Raw genomic sequence first — 22012 nt, 5'->3', positions numbered from 1 at the left:
GAATCTGTACAACAAAAAAAAAGACAGGGGAGTTGAATCAAACCCTCAAGCTCTGGAGAGCCTCCTACATTACCTGCACGTATCAAAGCCTCTGAACACTTGGGTTTGTATGGCCAAACCTTCCAGCACATTTTCTTTCCTTACAGTCCAGTTATATTACACCGGGAGCTAAATTCTTTAAAACAAGAGTAGACGAATGCCTCCATCAACTATTGTTAGGTAATATTTTCTTTTCTTCTTAAAAATAATGCAGAAATTCCGCTGTTAATTGAAGTATAGGAGTGTCGAAATCAAAACAGCTGTGCACATCCTAAAAGCAGACGATGATCGGAAGAAGCTGGAAAAGGCACCTTATTCACCTGTGATGCACAGCAAAATGGGCTCCTCGTCTTATAGACCATAAATAATGAAGCTTTTGTCACTTTACTTGCAAAATAAAAGCAGTTCCTGCTCAAATAGACTAGAACTCCTTGTGGCCTCAGGGAAAAGAGAAGGATCTTAAAAACTTGCCTTTTGTTCTGAATAGCTGACTGGAATCACCTTGTCAGTCTGTCCTACAATTACCTATAGCTGGTGCAAAATAGGATGAGAGGCCAGTATGCAAAGTGTGAGGCTACAGAAGAAACAATACCAGCAGAAGCAGTGCTGTGTAGAAAGACTGAAGTCAGAGAAGGATCCCATGCCTACAGCCAGGAAAAAGATGGACCTCATGAGCAGAGCCCCCTCAGCATCTAGCAAGGGTCTAAGTGAAAGAAATGCTTCTGGCACAAGCTCTCACATCCTCTGGCTCGCACAGCACATGTATGCTGAAGGCTGCACTCCAGCAGCGCACCCAGGCTGCTTGCCATGTTCTCCACTTCACCTACAGATCTTTCACAGCTGAGCTGACAGCATCAAAGCTACTTGTGATGCATCACTGCTCCACAGAGTAAAAACTTGCTGCTCTGCATGGAATTCAGGTGCAGTTCCTATTGAGGGGCTTTATTCCCAGCACAGGACAGGCCAAAGCCTTGTACCTCCATGCTGGTCTCCAGTTCATCTCTTAACAAACTTCAAAATCCACAACTGCACATAAAAAGCAAAATGACTTTCTGCCAACTCAGAGGCCTTGCCAGAGCCTTTCTACTCCTGGCAACGCTTCCTCAGCCTTGTCTTGAGATCCTGCCTAGGATCTCAGAACTAACACGAGGGCCACATGAGGGCAGTTCTTCCAGTCCCCCCACAAGATGCTGGGCTGCAGCTGTCTCCACCAAGCCCAAACACGGTATCTGCAAGGACCCACTTCAGCTCAGACACATCTTTGGTACATATCAGCAACAATTCTGCACCAATAGAGCTACAACTGACTGCTGGAACTGCTTACAGAATTGTATTTAATTCATTCTCCTTGTGCCATGTTTCTCCATTATCTGGAAGGACACCTGTACTTCAGTAGGGTAGCCAGCTTTCCTGCTACCAGACAAGCACAACCTAGAACAGGTTATATGTATTAGTCTGAACTTTATACTGGAAGTTGTGAAATGAAAAGGTTCATAAACATGCACACTGTGCAGATATCATCTCAATAAATTGATATAATTACTCTGTACCCAGCTCTGTGGGAAGACACACCTGAAGGACTCAGACCAAAAAGAGAATAGGAACTAAGTAAGATGTATTTGACCTGAAAACGGCTCCTAGAACAAAAGACAGCTTGATGGCTTTCACTTGATGGCTTAGTGAGACAACAGAATGTTACATGCACTGCTGAGAATTTACTTGCTTTATCATACAGAAATGATCACCAGAAACTGGAGCAGCAGTGCCCACTTAGCAAACACTCCCATTTATTACATGGGATCTTGCTGATACACTGCCAGCTGTTAGGTTTGTCATAGCTCTGCCACCTGCCTGGTAGTTATATCTCCAGGAGTTCCAGAAGAAACGGCAGTCAGGGTGCTGTTAGCTATCTTATACCACAGGAACATCAATCACACTTGAACACAGTCTCACATTAAAGGCTTATACACTTGCTACACTATGAGAAAACAACTAATGGATATTTTAAGGTAATAATAGAAGTTATTCCCTCAGATTCGGACTGTCTCAGGTCAGGATCTGCAGCCTTTCCACTCCCAAGCCACAGTGCACTTCGGTAACAAGGCTGCAGAGAACCTCATTTCACTGGTGCTTCTCTGGATTTCCACAGCTAGTGAACCACCCCACAGGATGAATGCCTGGATCTGACTAACACTCAACCTTAGTTATTTGGGCTTCATTCAGACAAGCAGTCCAAGCAAAGATTAAGCACCCTGTTCCCAAAAAGGTAACAATTCAATGCATTTCAGACTCTGAGAAAGCTAACACTCCTGCTAAAGCTAACAATATAAATACTAAGTAATGCCACAACTGTTTGTCACCAGACAGCACTGGGCACTTCCAGTGTGAGGCTGCTGTGCTCAGCAGTGCGAAGTCCAGTGGTGGCCAGTCATCAGCACTGTCCTTTAGGGATCGATCCTGGGGCCAGCACTGTTTAATGTCTTCATAAACTGGGGACATCCAAACCTCAGCAAGCTTAGTGCCCTCTGCAAACATAGGTGGCAGAGCAGAGGGAAGGGCTGCAGCAAGCAACACAGCTGGAGAAGCCATGGTGCAGATCAGAGAAGGCAAGAGCAAACACAGCACCCGGTGTGGGACAACTCCTGCAGCAGGAAAGGCTGACCAAATGGAAATGGCATTGCAGAAATGGACATGTGGGTTCTGCTAGGGGAAAAACTTATGATGAGTCAGCAGCACGTGCTTGTGCAGCAAAGAAGGTCAGCTGCATGCTAGGTTGTAAACTGTAGCCAGCAGGGCAAGGAAAGTGAAGCACTTGTGAGAGTGCACCAGCTTCCATGGCGTGGTACTGTACACTGACACATCTGAACAAGCCCCACAAAATTCACGCACAGAGGCTATGTGGAAAGGAAGAGAATCAGGCTTAGCCTCAAGGAGACAATCAAAGGGAGCTGCTGCTGCTGCTGCCTCCAGCTTCCTCATGAGAGGGTGCAGAGAAGATTGAGCAAAAGAATACTTTGAAGGGAAGTTTTAAGTTTATGTTATGTTAAAAGAACTTAAGTCTTTGTTTTAAGAACTCAGTTATTTTGGAATACTATGCTTCCATCAACGAAGCCATAATAAATGTTACAAATCACCCCATTAGCAGTGAATGGAAGAGGTCATCTACTGTGGTTCAACATTTAGCAGCAATACACATGCATACACAGCAGCAAAATATGTATTTTTCTGTGTATATGTATACACACACACACAAAATATAAGCTCACTCTAGAGAAATGTCCACATTTCTTATGTTCCAACACACAAATAAAAGGAAAAAGCAGAGGTCCGAGGTACTCTGTAGGGTGGCAATACCAATAGACACAAAGTTAATGTTCACTTTCTCAAGAGCCAGAGAGAGAAAATAGCTAACAGATACTGAAGTACATCCTATTATAAGTAACTCACTGTAAAATAAGCACCATTTCATGGAAAAGCACTGCATCCCAGCTGCTGAGGAATGCAGCTTCTCATACCCTAAGTATGCTGTATTCATTATTTGTGCTTCCTTACAGGTAATGGGTGAATTCATTTGGATGGTACAGGTTAAAAAAAAAAGTTAACACGTTCAACAGACATTATTTTATCACATCAATTTAGTTTTTAAGTAGCTGACGAAAGGAACACGGGAATGCCACTAGTTAGAAGACTAATGTAATTAAATAGCTTACAGCACAGCAGTGGTACAGTGGAAGCTTCTAAATGCATCCATCATTTATGCAACATCATAAAAAGACACTTCTTAAAAGCAGTGCTGGATTTAGCTAATTAGATTTTCCCATCATTTTAGCTAATTAGATTTTTTTCAAGTCACAGCTGCTTTTCATGCAATAATCAAAATCAACACTTCACCCAGAGTTGATAATATACAATTAATATACACACATACGGATGCTTCCAGCCCATTAGCGCATACTTTCATCATTTCCCCACTGAAGAAAATAGGAAAAGGAGGAGAAATAACACTGTGAGTGCTGTCATTCATTAGCTTATGATGAAGTGAGGTTAGAGTGCTGGGATCCATGCAGGCAGTCCATAAGGCACTGCCTAAGGCTCCTCCAGGCAGCCAGCTCCACCTGCCTCAGGACTACAAACACGCACAGGAGAGCCCAGCAAAAGACTCTCAGAAGAAAAGCAATGCTAACAGACTCTTATTACTCCACACTGTTCTATAGTTGATAAAAAATAACGGAGGCACAGTTTTCTGCAATGCTTGTCTCCCACTCCAGTTAAGGACAGCTGCGGTAGCAATGTTTACAACTAAAGCACATCAGACACCACAACAGATAATGAGAGCAGAGCCCGTACGACACAACTCCAACGTGAAACCCAAACATTCTCAGCGCAGGGGTGATACAGCCCAGCACCGAAATAAACCACGCTCTGAACTCCCACAAGAGCTGAACGAGGCCAGAGTGCAGCCCTGCAGCCAGTTCAACGTTTTATTTCCAGAAGAAACGAAAAGCAGGCGGGGCGGGGCGGCGGAGTTCGAAATCGCACACTCATTCAGAATCCCGACCGCACCGATCGCTTCCAAAGAGCCGCTCCCAGAACTAACGGGGCTCGGCGGGCGGCAACGGCCGGGCAGCAAAGGGCAGAACGGCAACTGCCGGCCCCAGAGCCCCCGCTGCTCGCCCCGCTGCGGGAAGCCCGGCAGGGGCTGAGGCTGCGATGAAGGGCGGCGCGGGCAGGAGCTCCCCCACTCCTCCCGGCAGCCCCCCGCTCCCGGCCTCACCTGCTGCTGGATCTTCCCGTCCTCCGTGACCACCCAGTGCGTGGTGGCGGCGGCGGGCCTCGTCCCCGAGGCCAACAACGAGCACAAGCCTAGCGCCCAGCCTGAGAACACCCAAGCCCGTCCCAGCCCGCCCCACCCGGACGCCGCCGCCGCCGCCATCTTCCCCAATCCCAGCCTGCCACCACCCGGAACCGGAAACGCCCGCTCCGCCATTTTGGGAGGTGGGCTCCGGACGGGGCGGGGCCGCAGCTTCCCCCGGCTGCTCTGAGTGTTGCGTTCTGCGTTAAGTTGATGTACTTAGGAATTGCTTCTCATTTCCACCCCAGCTGACGGCGTTCACGTTCACCACGAAGAACACCGGCTCAGCTGCAGCCACAGTATCCCACGCCCAACCAGGATTTCCAAATTCAGCTTTTCGTCTGTTGTACTGCAGCCGAGTTGCGAGCAGTTGTGCTCCTTCAGGACAGCAGCCCTCAGCCTGCCCAGCAGCTAAACGTGCCTGTAACACACACACACTCAGCAGCTACAATGAAGCAAAAAGCTTATAAATGCTGACGGAGCAGTTGACTAACACACGGGTTTGCATTCCCTTAAGGACCGAGATTCCAGTCCCACAGCTGCGGTACTTACAGTCACCCAGATTTCCACGAGGCACGTTGCACTCCTCTCTAAATAAATCAGGCTGTTACTCCAAGCCGCTGTTGCTGTCAAGACACCAACATATTTTATTGCATTGTCAACATCTAGAATATTATGTGAGTGTGACGTCTCCTTTTCACGATACATTCCCAAATAGAACATAAAGGATCCGTGAGACACGCAACTTGTGTTGAATAATAGCTAAATGACCGTCCAAATGTTTGCATTTAAGTTGAATTACTCACACTGAAGAAGCTAATAGTCTTGATAAATAATCATTAATGACACATGGCCCTATACATCTATGACAATCTCATGACTAAGTCACTAAACTAAAACGTAGCACAGCACCCTGCTACTAAAGCCACCATAAAATGCTGCAGAGTAACTGTAAAACAATGAGCCAAACAAAATTACAAAATGAATTTATTCCAAAAGTGTAAGGGAACATTTACAAGTCATCAAGATGGTCAACAGGTGTCTCCACAAGAACTCACTGCATTAAAATTAAATACGAAAGTGAGGGAGAAAAGCTGGCTGCTTCTGAGGCAACAAGAACTTTGCACGTCATCTCTGGAAAACAGGAGCCCCGCGAAAACTCACTCCAAACTCAGTGAGAAAATAAGCTGCTAGTGCCTAAATATCAGTCTAAAGGCAAGCAACATTTAGGCTTGGAGATCATATTTTAAAATCCCCTCAAGACAGCAAATGACAGCTACAGGTGCAAAATGCCTTCCTTCTTTCCTTTAAATAAAGCTTGTTACTATCCAGTGACTGTTTTCAGAGTGACGTTTTGACCTCAGGAATTTGTACTTGAAAAATTCTTTGCCAAGTTTGTTGCTTTTAGTGACGAATCTGATTTCAGCAGCTGGTGTATATTCAGAAGTACAAGCTCCCATGTCCTGGAATGTCCTAAGTTTAAGCCTGCTGCTCCAGAGTTGAGCACAAATAGACTCGCAATTTGGTCAATAACTCCAACTTTGACATAATTTTGGTATTCTGCCCTTTTGATTGCAGTGATAAATATCGAACTGTTAATGAAGACACCCGAGTCAGATTCACAAACAAATACAAATGGAACTAGGTGGCAAAACATCACTTTTGAGCATTCATATGTGGATATCAAATGATCGCAGAAAAAAAAGGGACGATAAGAAAAGAGCGTCATTCTTCTAAAGCCTAAACTATTTTACATCAACATGCCTTCTTAGAAATTCTCTTCCCTGCCCCAACTTCTTTTTTTTTTTTTCTTTCCTATCAGCTAACCCCTTTATAATGTTGAGTGACCTGAGAAGTAAAAATTGCAAGTGGTGAGAATAAAAAGCATTGTGCTCTTACATTGTATTTTCTGGGTGTACACCAGTAAATAAGAACTCCAAGTTGCTATGAAAAAAAAACCCAATAGCATGGATTTGTTCTTCCACTTGAATCCGACTACACTGCTGGAATTTTTCAACATTAGCCAAAATACAATTTTATTTATATATTTTTAAATGCAACTGTGTTGGTAAAAAGACAAAACAAGAACACAACCTTCGAGTGCCAACTAACCCAGAAATCTGTAAAACACAGAAAAGAGCCAGGTACTGCTATGGTCCGGCTCCAGTCTACAAAGCTTAATCACTGCATCAGTCTTTACCCATTCCTGGAATATTTCTAGTGATTTATTGTTTCGTTTTTCCTGTTCATTTCCTGTAATTTCATGGCATAAGTATATGCACGTATTCATATCAAACATTTAAAATTCCTTTTGCAAAACACCACTTTTGCATTACAATGCACGGAGAAGAGTAAGAAGTACAAAACAAAAGAACACCACATTCTCCACAGTTCTAAGTGAAAGGACTCTGCTTCATGCCACAAGCAAAATAAATTTCCAACCAAGTTGCAAACTTCAGAAAACCAGCATGTCTCAGTCAAATTCATTGTAAGTAAATAAAAGCAAATCTAACAATGGTACTCTTCTCCACATATTGCAAAATGTGATTACAGATAAGGAAAGGATTACTTTAGGTGCTAAGCTTATCTGACATATCTCTGTAGTCATGCCTTTCCTATCCATTACTTAATACATAAAATCAATTACATAGTATCAGTAATGCAGTAGTTGATTTTTAGGTTAATATGCAAACAATCAAGATGTAAGTTTTGATAAAACATCTACGCTCTTTTCCAATTTTCAATAAATCGTGAAGACACTTCAAAAATAAGAACCCAAAACTGCTGACTGTAAGCATCCAAAAATACAGTTGTAGTTTCACTATGGACAAGTTGTAGTCCGTTAGAAAAGTAGATCATACATACAAAGGTATAAAGAACATTTAAGTCAGTCTGAGCAGAAGGCAGTCCTTGAAGGAAACAATATCCAAGCAATCTCTTGCTGAGTGTACTTTCGCTTTAGCCCACTGGGGCCAGGGAAGGAAGATACAATGGTCTACTCAGTAGATTCTTCCTCGACTACGATTGCCACGTCCTCCCCAGCCTCTTCCTCGTCCACCCCGGAAACCACCTCTTTGCTCTGAAATAGAAATCAAAAGCTTTTCATACAGGTTTCATGCTGTATATCAATGAGAACTAAACAGCAGTAACTCAGTATTAAGGCTGACTTCAGTCTCTGCTTGTTGTATGATGAGTTGTACTCTGGAGTGCTGATTGTAAAAGCATGTCAGGAGAGCCAGCCTCTTTAAACTAAGCGTAGTTTTCTGCATACTATGACTGAGCTAGCCCTGAAAACTGGGCTGTAAATAACTTCATCTGGCCATCTAGTACATCCTTCAGTCCAATAACACCATGGTGATCTTGACATACATTTGCCTGACTTGCACTGACCGATTTTATAAAATGACGGAAATTCACATCTTTTTCAGCCTGCCTTTTTCTATCCTTTAGTTATTAACATACTTAAGTTCCTTTGTTAGTCTGGGTTTTCACAAACGCTGAATTACAGGTTTACAGACGCTGAATTAAAGCACAGAGCTGCATCAGCTGAAGTCTGCCATTTACTTGGCAGAGGTAGGCCCGATGGACATCTGGGTAAGATGGTGAGAACAGGTTGCTGCCACTGTGGCACTTGTTCATCCAGCTGGCAACTGCTCTCCCATTCAACCCACAAAAGTGACTTTCAGAAAGACAGGTTCACTCTGACAGTGGGAACATGCACAGTTCATCTGACAAAGCCTAGAAGCTCTGGAAAAGGTCTGCAGCATTAGCAATAACTATAAGAAGAACTGAACACAGGTCAAGTCATAAGACAGGCGGGGGTCACTTGCAGAAACTGATCCGCCAATTGGAAATCCAGGGTATGTCTTCAATTTTGAGATAAAGCACTCAGAACAGCTACTTTACAAAAGCTTATGTATTTAAACACTACTAAAACTAACCTGACAAGTCACATTACAGTCTATATAGGCTGACAGTACTCAAACACTAACTGACAAACAGTTAGAAAAAGGTCGTTACACACAAAAATTAGTGACAGTACAGCATGACATTCTGAGAATGTGCTTAATTTGCCCTTTCCCCCCAACCCATAAAGGTGCAGACAAAGTTTTTCCAAGCTGCCTAACTCACCATAAGAAAAACTGCCCAGGTTACTACTGTATTTTCCACTGGGAGGATTATATATCTGCCTGGCATCCCTTTTTGGTCCTGCCGAAGCTTTCTTTGGAGGTGAACTTGAGGTTGTATCTTCACTTGTTCTTTTTTGACTGCCAGAAGAAAACAAAAACAGATCATTTTACCCCTGTGGCAACAAGTACAGGAATAACTATTCTGCTTTAAAGACTAACAACTAGCAGTAACTACTGAAGATATCCTGATTAATAATTCTGGTTGATTCAGGCTAGCATCCCTAAACCAAGACCAAGATTATTATATCATAGCCTTAAATCTTTTCAGGATTAATTTTCAGGGTTTTAATTTTGGTTTTGAAAATTTTTAACTTGTGCTGCATACATTATATGAACACGCAGCTTGGAATCTTTGTTTTATGAACAGCAAAAGTTAACAACACTTCATTATTGCTGTTAATGTAAAACCTCTTACTTTGCATCTGCCTTCTGTACTGGTTTCCAGGACAGCGTGACTGTACTTTTATAAGAAGGAGGAATGTGGAAGAGATCCTGTAGAGACAAAATTGGACAGTTCATTCTGCAGTCATATCCACATCCATTACACTCAAAGTTTTAGTTCCCTACTGAGGCTCCAGAAAAAGGCACTTGCCTTTGAAGAGTTTTAAAACCCAAACCTTTAAAGTCTGTGACAGAGAAGGGAACAGAAGCTAACTGCCTTAGTTCCATATCCTTTAGTAGGAAATTCAAATGAGATTTGCATTACTGGAAAAACACTTTATACTGCAAAAATACACTTTGTTTCTCTACCTATACAAAAAAACCCAAACAAACAGTCCTCTACCTTTTAAGGAACTAAATGGCTCCTGCAGGAACATCTGACATCCCAGTTGTGAAGGTTAAAAAATTACTTGATAGCATGGACAAAATTTAGTTTGTGGTCATGAATTAAAGGCGTGGGACAGGATATGAAGAAAGGCAGCTAGTGAAGTTGGTGAAGTTTTAAAAACATAGTTCAAAGATATAAGAATGTTTTCAAGGTCTGTGGATAGAAGTATATTTCTTCAGCCCATCTCTCCTAGACTGTTTGAAGAAAACAGCTCTAAATAGCGGTTTGCTTTGCCTCTTCCTTCATTTACATCTCTTTGTAACTCTTTGAACTATTCCTTACCTGTCTTTAGCACAACAGAAATGGAAAATGAGAAGGAAAGAAGGCTCAGCTAGAATCCACACTCCCTTAAAGCAAGGTTAGCTACTCCTGCTGCCACTATGAAGGGCCTCAAAACAAAGCCTCCCCCAGCAGCAGCAAAGGAGCAGAAGCAGCAAAGCCATGTCTCTTCAGAAGCGTAAGAGTAGGCAGCACACTCAACTGACTAACAAAGAGTAACTTAACACAATACAATTTGGTTCAAATTATTCCTTTTTTTTCCCCTCCACAAGTTACTCTACTGTGTGAATTTATTTCCTCATAATGTTAAGACTCACCTTGATTAAAACATTAATGTTATTGGTGATTTTCAAAGCAACCACTTTGATCTTGTTCTGTTAAAAAAAAAATAAAAATACCACTGAATACTTGCTATTCCAGTAGCTTAAAATCATACCACTTGCTATTCAGTGAACTGCTGTAGCAGTAGTGAAAGGCACATACATACTTTCAAGGTTACAGTTTTTTAGGCTTCTAGCTACAACAGCCATTTGCTTGTAATGTTCCAGTGTATTTCCCATCCCCTTCCTCCAAGTGCATTCTGTTGTTAGGCTGCAGTTACATCACTAGGACCCACTTTAAAACAACGCAGGAGTAATGCTCAGGAAATCGTGCAAGATAAACAGTAACCCAATCAGACACTGAACCATTATCACAACTGCAGCCTTAGTAGACCTTTAGTATTATTCAAAGCCTTCTCAATCATTCTGAAACTGGCCAATCTGCAGAACTCACACCAAACTGAAGGCAATGTGCTCAATGCCAAGCAACATTTTCAGTTTGTTTATATGATATGACCTGCAGCCTTTTCCCTAATTTCAAATCTGAGAGGACCCAGAAATATCAAGTTTAGTATTTGGTAACTGAATTTTAATAACAAACCATAATTTCACATACAAAAAGTAAAATAAAAGAAAACCATGTTTCTGAAATAAGATTAGCGGACAAGCTGAGCTTCTATCAGTCATCTAAAACATAGATAAAATAAATAAGTTTAAAGAGAAAGTGGCAATAGATATCAGCTATAGATAATCAGCTATTTGCACGCTTATAACAGGTGGTAGCCTATCATTATGCACTAATAGTTATTTCTGTATGCTTAATTATAGTACTATTTCCACAACACTCACCTCCTCTGTTTTCAAGGCTTCTCCTGTTTTACCTTGGAGTGCTAGACGAAGCTGTCGAATATACACCTGCAAACCTCGAGCAAAATATTGTAGCCTAGAAAGTTGAGAAGCAAGTGGTTAATTTCACAGAGTCCCGTAAAATAAAAACACATAGAAAATGAAGCTCTAAACATTTCTCCACTAAGAAAAATCCCCAAAGTAACACTTTTTAAGAGAATTCCAAGACCTGCCCCAAAACAATTACCTGATTTTAAAGTCTTTCAATTTCTCTGCATTCAGCTTGGCTGTGAGGAAGTCTGGAAGTTTACGACCCAGCTGATGGAAGCTATACAAGAGACACTCAACGTAACTGAACTGCAACTTGGGCTCTTCACCACCAGCATTTTCCCCGTTTTCTGCTTCCTCTGGAGGAAGTGGCATATACTCCTAATGAACAGAAAGGAGAAACAAATATATGAGGCACATTTACATGGATTGACAGTTCACCTGCGGTGTTTGAACTGGAGGCTTTATTTTTGCTGACAATTTAAGAATAACTTCCCATTCCCACACTAATGTGTGGAGCTGCTCTACAAGTCCTGGTGCATGTAGTTAGCCTACACTCATGCTTCCCTGACACCTCTGAGTTATAGGAGATAGTATGGCAGCACTGCTACTACAGGAAGCAATGACAAACAACATCAATGTTTCTGAAATAGCACAGAATTTGTTTAACATTTCCAGTGCGGATACAGCATTTAATGAGATTCAACATGAGTCTCTCATTGCTATGTATTTTCTTTTTCTTTTACTGCAAGTATACTTGATCGAGACCAACATACCTTTATTTTCAGAAGGGCTCTGAATAGTAAATGTTTGTCATTGTATTATGGACAACATTATCAGTGATACAGCTATTTTTGAAAAGGATCAACAGATCAATGGATTAACAGAACTTGTTTTTGATGAAAAGTGTTTATTTTAGTGTTTTACATCAGTAAAAAATTGAATTAGTCTTACCAGCAATTTATCAAATAGCTTCTTCAAATTTGATTCCAGCTTTTCCATATCTCCACAAAATGAACTCATTTCAGCAAGAAGTTTCAAGACCTACACATAAGGATAGCAATTTTTTATGTGTTAACAGAGAAGAAAGGAAACTTAACTTTCAGACCAAATGAAACCATTATATCTGTACTGTTGGTGCATTAGAGGTCAGCTCTTATGGATCTTAAATGACCTCAAACTCCTGGTCTCAGGAAAGAACGTAATAGGGAATTATGCCTAGTCTGTTCACATCCCCAAACAGAAACACTGGTATTACTGTCCAATCCCAGCAAGCAACACTAACACTTTTCTGTAAACAAAAACCTTGTTCTCTCATACATAGCTCACCTTTACGTGGAGATTCATAATGATTTAGCTGAAAGTGCAGCACTGATTAATGTAAGCAAAATTACAGACATTAAGCCATTCCCTTAGGAGACTAAATTAACACAAGCTATGCAACACTAATTTCAGTAAATGCTACATGCTTAAAAAAACCAACAGCAATATAAAGATGATTTTGCTGATCTACTTATATTCTAGCCTTGTCTCAAAAACTGGGACAAATGATAAGCTCGGCTGTACCTCAATACAGCAACAACAGTATATAAATACAGTATAAATACAGTTTCCAACAGTACAGATGTATATTTCTCAGGATTTCAGACACTGTAACTTGTCTTACCTCTAACTGGATATCAAGACCCTCCACTGGAGTAGTCAAAGCGCTGAGGTTCGGAAGTACATGCTCACAGAAGTAAGTAACAAATTTTGTGGAATGAACGTTCTTCTGCAGAAAACAACACAGGCTTCAGGTGACTCTTTTGAGTGAAATAAATATTCCCCCCCATCACTCTGCCAACCTTGTAAATGTCTACCACGCAGATAAGTCTTAAGGCTTTATTAAACTTATATTTAACTCTACAATGCAAAGATCCTTTCAAGACAGCTTAAACTTCGAGGCATTCTGCAACAAGGGCTAAAATGATTGCTCATAACATGGTAAAAGGAAAATGTATGCTGCAGTTGCCTGGCATTAGACTTGAATTAATATAACACATATACAAATCTAGTGTGAGAATCTTGTCATAATTAACTACATCTTAAATTTCAAAGAAAAAGTTGAAAAGCAGAGAATACACAAAAGCTCTCTGTATTCATGGGCTTAAAGGGAGCCTTCCAACATTCTAACACAAGAAAGGCAGAGAAGTTTGGTATGTTTTTGTTCTAATATAATCACTCAAAATACTGAAGATGAGCTACAGCTATCAACTTTCCACATTATTTCTCACGTAAAAGAAATATATACTTACTGAGAAGAGTGGCACTGCCTGTCGAGTACACTGCAGAAGTCTGTCCACACAGTCTGGATCTGATGGATTGAACGTTTGTTCCAGGTCAGCTTGTTCTGCTACCAGCTCCACTAGTTGTTGCCTCCCACTTACTGTCTGTAAGCTTTTTAATCCAGACAATATCTTCATGAACAGAACAAATTCTTCACCTGTCACATCTTCCAGTACCTTAATAAAACATCAGAAAACACATTTCCATTCAAGTAATTTGCAAACCTCCAGGCCAAAACTACTTGATTTCAAAAGGTAAAGCGTGCAACAAATCTAACATTTAAATCATCCCTTATTTATTTAGAAGCACGTTTAAAGGAACACATAAAAACACACACCAAACATAATTGTACACATCTCCAAGTTAAAAACTGCCATCAACCTGCTCGCGAGTAACTTTTTCTTTTTTTTTTGAACACTAACCTTTACAAAGGTTAAAATTACAAATTTGCTACCTAAAAGAACCGTATGTTTCAGGCAGAATAAAAGTTAAATAACTTATCTACTTCGTATCCATTGTCTTAATACATTTTTATTTTCTCAGCTCAGGCGGTGCATTGGAATTTCATGAAATTTAACAAGGACAAATACCAAGTCCTGCACCTGGGAAAAACTCCCTGCCCTGCATTCACATATTCTGGGAACCAACTGCCTGAGGAACTGCTCTGCTGCAAATATACTACAGATCCAGAATACAGGAAGCTCCATGAGTTAGAGCATTCTTTGAGTGATCAACAGCTTCCTGGGTTTTGCCAAAAGAATAACCAGCATGCTAAAAAAAGCAAGGGGATGGAGGATTCTGGAATACTGCACCTAGCAGGGAGACCTTCACCACGAGGAAATTGCTGATAAGCTTCAGAAGTGAAGCCACTTAGACCACCAGTGTCTGGAACACATGTTCTAAGAGAAGAGATTAAGGAAACAACCCTTTCCAGTGTAAAGGAATGGACTGAGGTGGTACCTAAAAGCATTATGCCAATTCTTAAGAGCATGTGATCAAGACTACAAGCCAGGCTCTTTACTACGCCTTTACTGTGACTGGTTTTAGATAACAGACCTCCAAAACACTGCCAGTGATAATTTAATATCTAAACTTGTAGCATAAGATACTAACCTTCTTTGATTCAGCTAATATGAACTCTTCAACCTCCTTAGTCAGCACCTCTTCAGGTAGGGTTTTCAGTTTTGTAGAGAGGAATTTGATGGCTCTTTCTCTCACAATATCTTCCCCCTGAAGAATTTGACTGAATAAGCCTCCCAAAGTCCCTGCAAGGAGAATGAATCAGGAAACACCAATTATTTCGAAACTTAACAGCTGAGCCATCCATACAGAAGATAGTGGTTTCCTTCAAGACCCCATAAAACATTTAAAAGCAGTTTTCATAGTTCGACATAAGAGACACCATTCTTTTACTGGTCTGTATAACTCAAATTCATAACTACTACGAATTTCAGTGCTGTTAGCAAAACAAAGTAATGAATACATCTCTAACCTTTGCACTGTATTAAAATGGCACAAATTCAGCCCAGCTGTTAATGCATTAGATAGTAGAAAGTATTAAAAAATACATGTTTACAGAAAAACGTGTCCTTTACCTTTAGCATCCATCTTAAATATACTGAGCAAAGCATTGTTCACCAAATTGAACTCTGCAGAATCATCTGAAGAGAGAAAAGGACACATATTCATATGCTGGAAAAGCAAGCATGATTGCAGAAAGATTTCTGATGTCAAACAACAAGGATTCTATCATCTGCATTATAAATAATGTAACTTGTATTTTAACTGCTATTAGACTGTGGAAACAGAAAGCCATGGTTATGAAAGCTGGAGTCAAAAGAAAAAGGCTATTTGCCATCTCATCCTCATCCTCTTGCCCTCCAAAACTTCAACATTACAAACGTGATGGGCTTGAAAACTGGAAAGTTTTAACTCATGATGATTATAAGGAGCAGCTGAATAAGCTCACCTCTATTAAATTCAGGCAAAAGAAAGCAATACTTCCTTTTAATCTACAGAATTTCTCGAGGGAAGAAACAATTTTCCCTAAACCAAATGAAGAAATGTACACGTCCCTTAAAAATATTTCTCTTCTGAGAGCTGAGAGGCAATACTGCAGAGACTCAAGCACACATTTTTAATACAGTTTTCAACATCTAATATTTAGCACTCTATAAACCTACTGAATTATAAAAAACACTGTATATTAAATTCCAAATTAGGTCTTTTGTTAAAAAACAACAACAAAACAACAAAACCCACATTCCATCTTTTTGTTAAGGTTTTCGGATTAGGAATCCAATAGCTCTTGTTCAGAAGACAATTTAGTACATTCTGTAACTGTAGTATTACCTTTGCATCATGCTTTCGAAGACTTTGAATGAAAAAGGCTTGAGACAAAAAACATATCCACAATAATAATTCACCAAAAATTCACAGAATAATTCACAGAAGTAACAGCATAACAGGAGAGTACATAAAAGAGGGGAAAAGGAGCAAAAAGTGGTGAGTGCCACTGGGACAGGCTGCTCTGCAGCAAAATAATCAACAGGAAACATTTTACAGAACAAACTGCATACGTTACCAGGTGAGCATCTCCTACCTGACTGCAGAAGCTGGGTCAGTATGTCTGCTACTCGGGGAAGATTATCTCCGGTGGCAAACTGAGGCAGCTCCTTAATTGCCTGGCGCCGAATCTGTGGAATTTGCACCAAGAAAAGAAAAATTAATGGAAAATTGTGGAATAGTACCACAAAAAGAAGGATTGAACAGTACAAAAGAACTTGGATGTTTCAACTCCTGAATCATGTTTGGAGGAAAAATTGGCCAGGTTTGAGAAAATGACTGCTTATCTTCTTAACAAGAGCATCATATTCCCAGAGTGAAGTTCAACTGTCAGGCTTCAGTGACAGTCCAACCATGCTCTTTGCTACAAAACAATATATTAAGATGTACTTTGGAGGAAGAAAAAAATATTTTTCTCAGATTTAAGCAGAACTGGAGAAAAGCCAACTTGACCAGCAACTACACTCACAGAATTATAAATCTGATCAACAGCTTAAGTAACAAACACAACAAAGGGCTGGAATCTGAGTTACTATGGAGCCTTATCTGCTAATGAAAAGGATACTGTTACAGGTGTGCATATGGCAAAGAAATAATGTTTTTTCCCAGCGCTGCCAAAACCCCTTCAATCATCTGCTCGCATCTTTTAAGACCCAGCCACCAGGGGTGTTTCAGCTTATTTCAAAACAAGAAGCAGCACAAAGCACCTCAAGATTTCTGCATAAAGTCAGAATCACAACCTTATGGTTCTCAGGTGCAAAGGAAATTTTCTTGCCTTCCAGCAAGATTTATTGAAATCCATTACCACAAAGTGCTCTGAAAGAAGACATGCAATAGATATTCAAAGATACCATAATCTAAGCTTCTTTCTACAGAGCTGTTCTGTTGATCAATGATGGGAGTGAGAAGACAAAGGAAAAATGATTTATCTTCTCATACCATCACACAATAGATTTTTCTATTGCAGGAATATGACTAAGTGTTTAAGGCTCCCAGAGACCAACCCTCCCCTTCTGAAAGGCACATGCTAAGAAAGAAAAAAAAAAAGAAAGGAAAAAATGAACAAAATATAAAACATCGTAGTAACTGGATGGAAGTTTTTGGTCCCTATTCTTACAGAAACGTCTTCATCCTCACAGAGGTCCAACTGGGCGTTGATAGCTGAGTCAGCTAATTCAGGAAAATGCTTGAAGAATTTTGGAATAAACTGGGCTGCAAGTCTTTTCTCCTTGGCACCTCCTTTCACACCATCCAAGATCACCTGGTAGGCATCCTTGTGCTGGAAGAAGAAAAAAACACAAATAGAAATAATCTTGGTGTGTTCTTAAGAAATGATTTTCTCTTTCTTCTTGTACTGTGCCTTTTAAAACAAACTGCATTATACAAGTCTTATACAAAAAAAGTGCATTTCTGTCTTAGAGCAATATAACCTCAGTAATCCAACAAAATCTGTCCCCATTGACTGTACTGTTCTTCTGGCTCCAGTACACCTTGCAGGGCTTATCATTCAAACTCCTCGCCCTGAGGCTAACAACTCTTACACACCACTTGTGATTAGATTAATGCAGACTAAGGGACTTACATTACCACCTTCTTCACTGAATTTAAGCATTATTTTTGCCTTTTGTCAGCTCTTTTACGCAGAGGTTACCTCTCCCAACAACTGTACAACTGTAACAAATCATGAGTGATTGCTATAATTTATTGCTCTGAAGTATCTTTTGCATCTATTTCAACAGCTGAACTGATGTGTGAGAGTTTTGAAAAATCTGTAAGCAATAGATTGGATGTGATAAATAAATTAATTAACCTACAGTTGAAATACTGAAGAAAAAAACCCACTTCAGCAATAGTGTGGAAAAGTCTCCGTCCAGTTCTTCCAACCAGAATCATTTCTGATGTGCCTGCAGGACTGAACCTTCACAATAAATTCAAGCCTTTGTTGTGGTTAGCTGTTCACAGAATGGTTCTGGTTGGGAGAGACCTTAAAGATGGCCCAGCTCTACCCCCTGCCATAGGCAGTGACACCTTCTGCTAGAAATAAACGTTACTATCACTAGGATGCTAATCAGCATCTTCTATCACTGATACCTTCATGGTTGTGAGAGCAATATTTAGGCAGTACATTCCACTTTGAAGAGCAACATCAACAGTACTGGACACTTTTCTTTATCTGCTCTGAGTTTCTCAGAGTCGCATTTATCATCACCCCTACTCCATAAACAAGTTCACCTGCAGCAAGTAGAGTTACTAATTTACAAAACAGTATGCTGCTTTAGCTCCCCTTATAGCAAGCTGTATTTTAATATTCAGGACTGCTTAAACACTCCTTATTCCATGTGACACCCATCTGCGATGCCAGATTCTGAACTGGAATGAGACACTGATTTGAAAGGAAAATCAAATAAGAATAGTTTTTCAGCTGACCCACATCCCCATCTGACCAGCTCTACAGTTGTGCAGCACGACAAGCACACCATGTGCAGGAACAAGAAAGCACAAACTAACAGTCAAATATATATTGTTATAATTACAAAGTCACACACTGTACACAAATAATGATGTTTTGTGAAACAAGCTGCTTACACTTCACATATACTTAAAAAGCATCCATACAGCAACTGAAATAGAGTAGCCTGTGTTCCAGGAATTTCCATTACTGCATGCTAACTACTCCTAATACACAGTTGAGGTAGAAGTTTGTCTTACCACCTATCTAGCAGCAATCAGTGCCCAAGAAAGAGCAGCTACCTGCAGAAAGAATAATCCTGCACTTGTGCACATTTCTTCCCAATCGGTAACACAAAAGTGTCTGAGCTTCTGAACAACTAAAAACTGACCACCCAGCCATTGATTTCTCTTAATCAGCTCGTGAACTGATGAATACTTCATAACATTTCGTCATAACATGCCAAGTTTAACGAAGTGTTATGGAAAAGCGTGTTGTCTTCTTTGCTTTAAACTGCTTCTTGATAGTTGGTTTTTTCTTTTGACGTTATTGTCTTCTTTCTACTTGTGATGTAGACTCATCTGATCAGTCTGTTTCACAACTGAAACACTTTCAGAAGCTGAATACTTACGGTGCTTTAAAACTCCATTTAATGTTCTATTTCTAGCAGTTTCTTGCTCTTTTCCTCATGTTCAAAGTTTCCTTTTTGAGATGTCGTGACTAAGACTTTTTTATAGTCAAAGCATGTGAGATGTCACATACGTAGCGATATTAAGGGATAATAGATAGGGGTAAAATTGATGAATAAGGAACAATTACTCATGGCTTCTCAGAACCCAGAAATAAGAGACATTATGATTAGGAAATGAGAAGTTTAAAGAAGGTAATTTCTTCACAAAGGTTAATGAAGCAATGGAACATTTTGTCACAGAACATTCGTAGGCCAGAAATACAAGCAGTTAAAAAAAGCATCAGAGAAGACTACTGAAGATCAGTGCAGCACAATACACTAATCACATAGAAGCTCTGGAAGCCTGTAAGTGGAAAATGCACCAGGATTCATTGTTCTTCACTCACCCTATTCTTACCCTGAGAGATTCTGGCCCATCTCTGGGTACTGATCCCTGCTACTGGCAGCACCTGGCGCCATTCTGGAGTCTGTTCTACCTCATGTAGGAATCCGTCTTACAAGGGCTACCCACAATTGTCGATGAACGACTATGCACTTGTAAAGCAGCACACTCATGGCACCTACTTATTTTCTCTTCTCATAGCTCCCATATTTCCATCACCTCTGAGCTCATATTTTTGTTGGCCCGCCTGCAACTTTGATTCACTGGGGCAGAGTTACACAAGCAAAGTAAACAGACTTGAGTTTAAACTAACTTTAAAAATAAACGAACTGTAAAACCTTAAAGAACTGCCCAAATAACCATGTGTCATAGTACATACTTACAACCAACTGCTAGGTGCGTGTACACAAAGCTACTTCTCTAGTTAGGCATGTTATAACACCGCACCACACCTGCAGGGCTACTGAACACCCCCCACCCCCTTTGGCCTGAACCTGGCAGGCAAAACAAGGCAAAACAAGCAGCCCGCTTCCAGATACTGCCTCCTAAATAACCGGGAGGCCACATCTAAGCGAAGAGCAACCACCGCCAGAGCTGATCCAGGCCCGTCAACACCCGCAAGCCCGCGCGGGATCGCAGCCCTAAAGGTCGATCCACAACCTGTCCCGAGGCCTGGAAACCCCCCCCTGAGGGCAGCACCGGCCGCAGGCAGCCAGTGAGGAGCCACCCCCCATCCCAGCGGCCCACCCGGACCGGAGCTCCCCGTCGCACTACTCGAGCCCCAGGCCTGGCGAGGCCTTGCAGGCCGCAGCCGCTCCGCACCTGGCCCGCCGTCTCCGTGGCGTCCGCCAGGATGCCGTAGTTGCGGTAAAGCTCCTCCACGGTGGGCATGGCGCGGCGGGGAAGGGGCAGAGCCGCCGCTGCAACCGAGGCCGCCGCTGACGCCACCGTCGCCGCTCAGGCCGCCGCCGCTCCGCGCAGGCCGCCGCCGTCAGCACCAACGAGGCGGAAGTCCCAGAGCGGTCGAGGCGCGGCGGGAGCGATGCCCGCTTGGCGCCCCCTGCTGGGCCGTGTGGTGCCGGCGGACCGGCTGTGCCGCCGTGAGAAACCCGCCGGCGTTCGGCGGTTCAAGGAAATGAAGTGGGATGCTGGAGCACCTCCCCTATGAGGACAGGCTGAGGGAGTTGGGTTTGTTCAGCCTGGAGAAGAGAAGGTTGGGGGTGACCTCACTGCAGCCTTTCAATACCTGAAGGGAACTTACTCCCAGGTGGGGAGTAAACTCTTCGAAAGGGCCGACAATAGCAGGACATGGGGAAATGGTTTTAAGTTGAAAGGGGGAAGCTTTAGGTTGGATGTTAGGGGGAAGTTCTTTACTAGGAGAGTGGTTAGGCCCTGGAACAGGCTGCCCAGGGAGGTTGTGGATGCCCCGTCCTTGGAGGTGTTCAAGACAGCTTGGAACGGGCCCTGGGCAACCCTATCTAGTAAAGGTGTATGTTTGGTGGCCCTGCCAGGCAGGGGGGTTGGAACTACATGATCCTTGAGGTCCCTTCCAACCCGGGTCATTCTGTGATTCCGTGATTCTGTGTGATTCTGCTGCTCTCCGTCAGTGCACTCTGCTCTTTGTGCTCTGCATTTCACCTTTTCACACTTATATGTGTGCATCCTCCTCCTTCCGCTATCACTTCTTTTTATTCCTCTCCTTTTCCCCCCCTCATCTACTTTCCTGTTGTTTCACATCATTAGCGTGGTCTCGTGGATGTTGGAAAAGACCTCTGAGGCCATCTGGTCCAAAAGTCAGCCCACCCCCATCATGCCCACTAACTGTGTCCCTCTGCGCCACTGCCATGTCCCTGAGTGCCTGAATTCCCTCCTTACAACCATATCTATCTTCCAGTCTCTAGTGTTCACCTTACTCACGCATAAATGTATTCATAATGGTACTTCAAAACAAGTTAACGTGAGTCCTTAATGTTAATATGGAAAGAAAATGAAGGGCTGAAGTTGGTACAAGACTAGCGGACACTGAAATTATTTTCCAGAGTTAATCAGGTAACTGTTGGTCTGTTAAAATGGAGGTGTTACTGGAAGTGCATCTTTAGAAACTCAAAAGCCTGAAATGCATATCCGTGAGTGGCAACACAGCTTCTAACAGGCCGTGCAGTGCACACCTCCTGGATTCAAATGGTGTGATCAGTCA

The 22012-nt window shown here is 41.7% G+C and overlaps 2 protein-coding genes and 1 long non-coding RNA gene across 3 annotated transcripts in view; 1 reads left to right on the top strand and 2 right to left on the bottom strand.

The window, feature by feature from the left end:
- TTC17 (tetratricopeptide repeat domain 17) overlaps nucleotides 1-5041 on the bottom strand; it is a 44554-nt gene extending 39513 nt beyond the window's left edge. Inside the window, exon 1 of the mRNA XM_015864473.1 lies at nucleotides 4814-5041. Within this exon, the coding sequence (XP_015719959.1) occupies nucleotides 4814-5026 (213 nt within the window). The 5' untranslated portion in view covers nucleotides 5027-5041. The remainder of the gene's footprint in view (nucleotides 1-4813) is intronic.
- On the top strand, nucleotides 4943-7971 carry LOC107314806. The gene is made up of 2 exons (XR_001555633.2): nucleotides 4943-5034; nucleotides 5140-7971. It is a non-coding gene; the product is annotated as an uncharacterized LOC107314806 (long non-coding RNA).
- On the bottom strand, nucleotides 6896-20837 carry API5 (apoptosis inhibitor 5). Its single transcript, XM_015864475.1, has 14 exons — nucleotides 20638-20837; nucleotides 17411-17572; nucleotides 16331-16424; nucleotides 15324-15389; nucleotides 14842-14993; nucleotides 13698-13904; nucleotides 13070-13174; nucleotides 12358-12447; nucleotides 11603-11784; nucleotides 11359-11452; nucleotides 10507-10563; nucleotides 9497-9573; nucleotides 9023-9159; nucleotides 6896-7970 (listed from the first exon to the last, which is right to left on the bottom strand). The coding sequence occupies exons 1-14, from the start codon at nucleotides 20704-20706 to the stop codon at nucleotides 7891-7893; spliced, it is 1572 nt and encodes a 523-aa protein (XP_015719961.1). The 5' UTR covers nucleotides 20707-20837; the 3' UTR covers nucleotides 6896-7890.
- Between the last annotated feature and the right edge of the window lie 1175 nt (nucleotides 20838-22012).

This window comes from Coturnix japonica, chromosome 5, assembly GCF_001577835.2.
Source record: "Coturnix japonica isolate 7356 chromosome 5, Coturnix japonica 2.1, whole genome shotgun sequence".
In the NCBI taxonomy this organism is placed as follows: domain Eukaryota; kingdom Metazoa; phylum Chordata; class Aves; order Galliformes; family Phasianidae; genus Coturnix; species Coturnix japonica.
This window is presented reverse-complemented; position numbering and strand designations above follow the sequence as displayed.

Bases quoted from the DNA above. Each gene is read 5' to 3' on its own strand.
- API5 (XM_015864475.1), bottom strand. From the start codon at position 20,706: ATGCCCACCGTGGAGGAGCTTTACCGCAACTACGGCATCCTGGCGGAC. The intron at 16,425-17,410 runs GTAAGAATAGGG...CAAATTCCACAG, and splicing joins GTGAGGATGAAGACGTTTCT to ATTCGGCGCCAGGCAATTAA. The intron at 11,785-12,357 runs GTAAGACTAATT...TCTGTTCATTAG, and splicing joins AGCTATTTGATAAATTGCTG to GAGTATATGCCACTTCCTCC.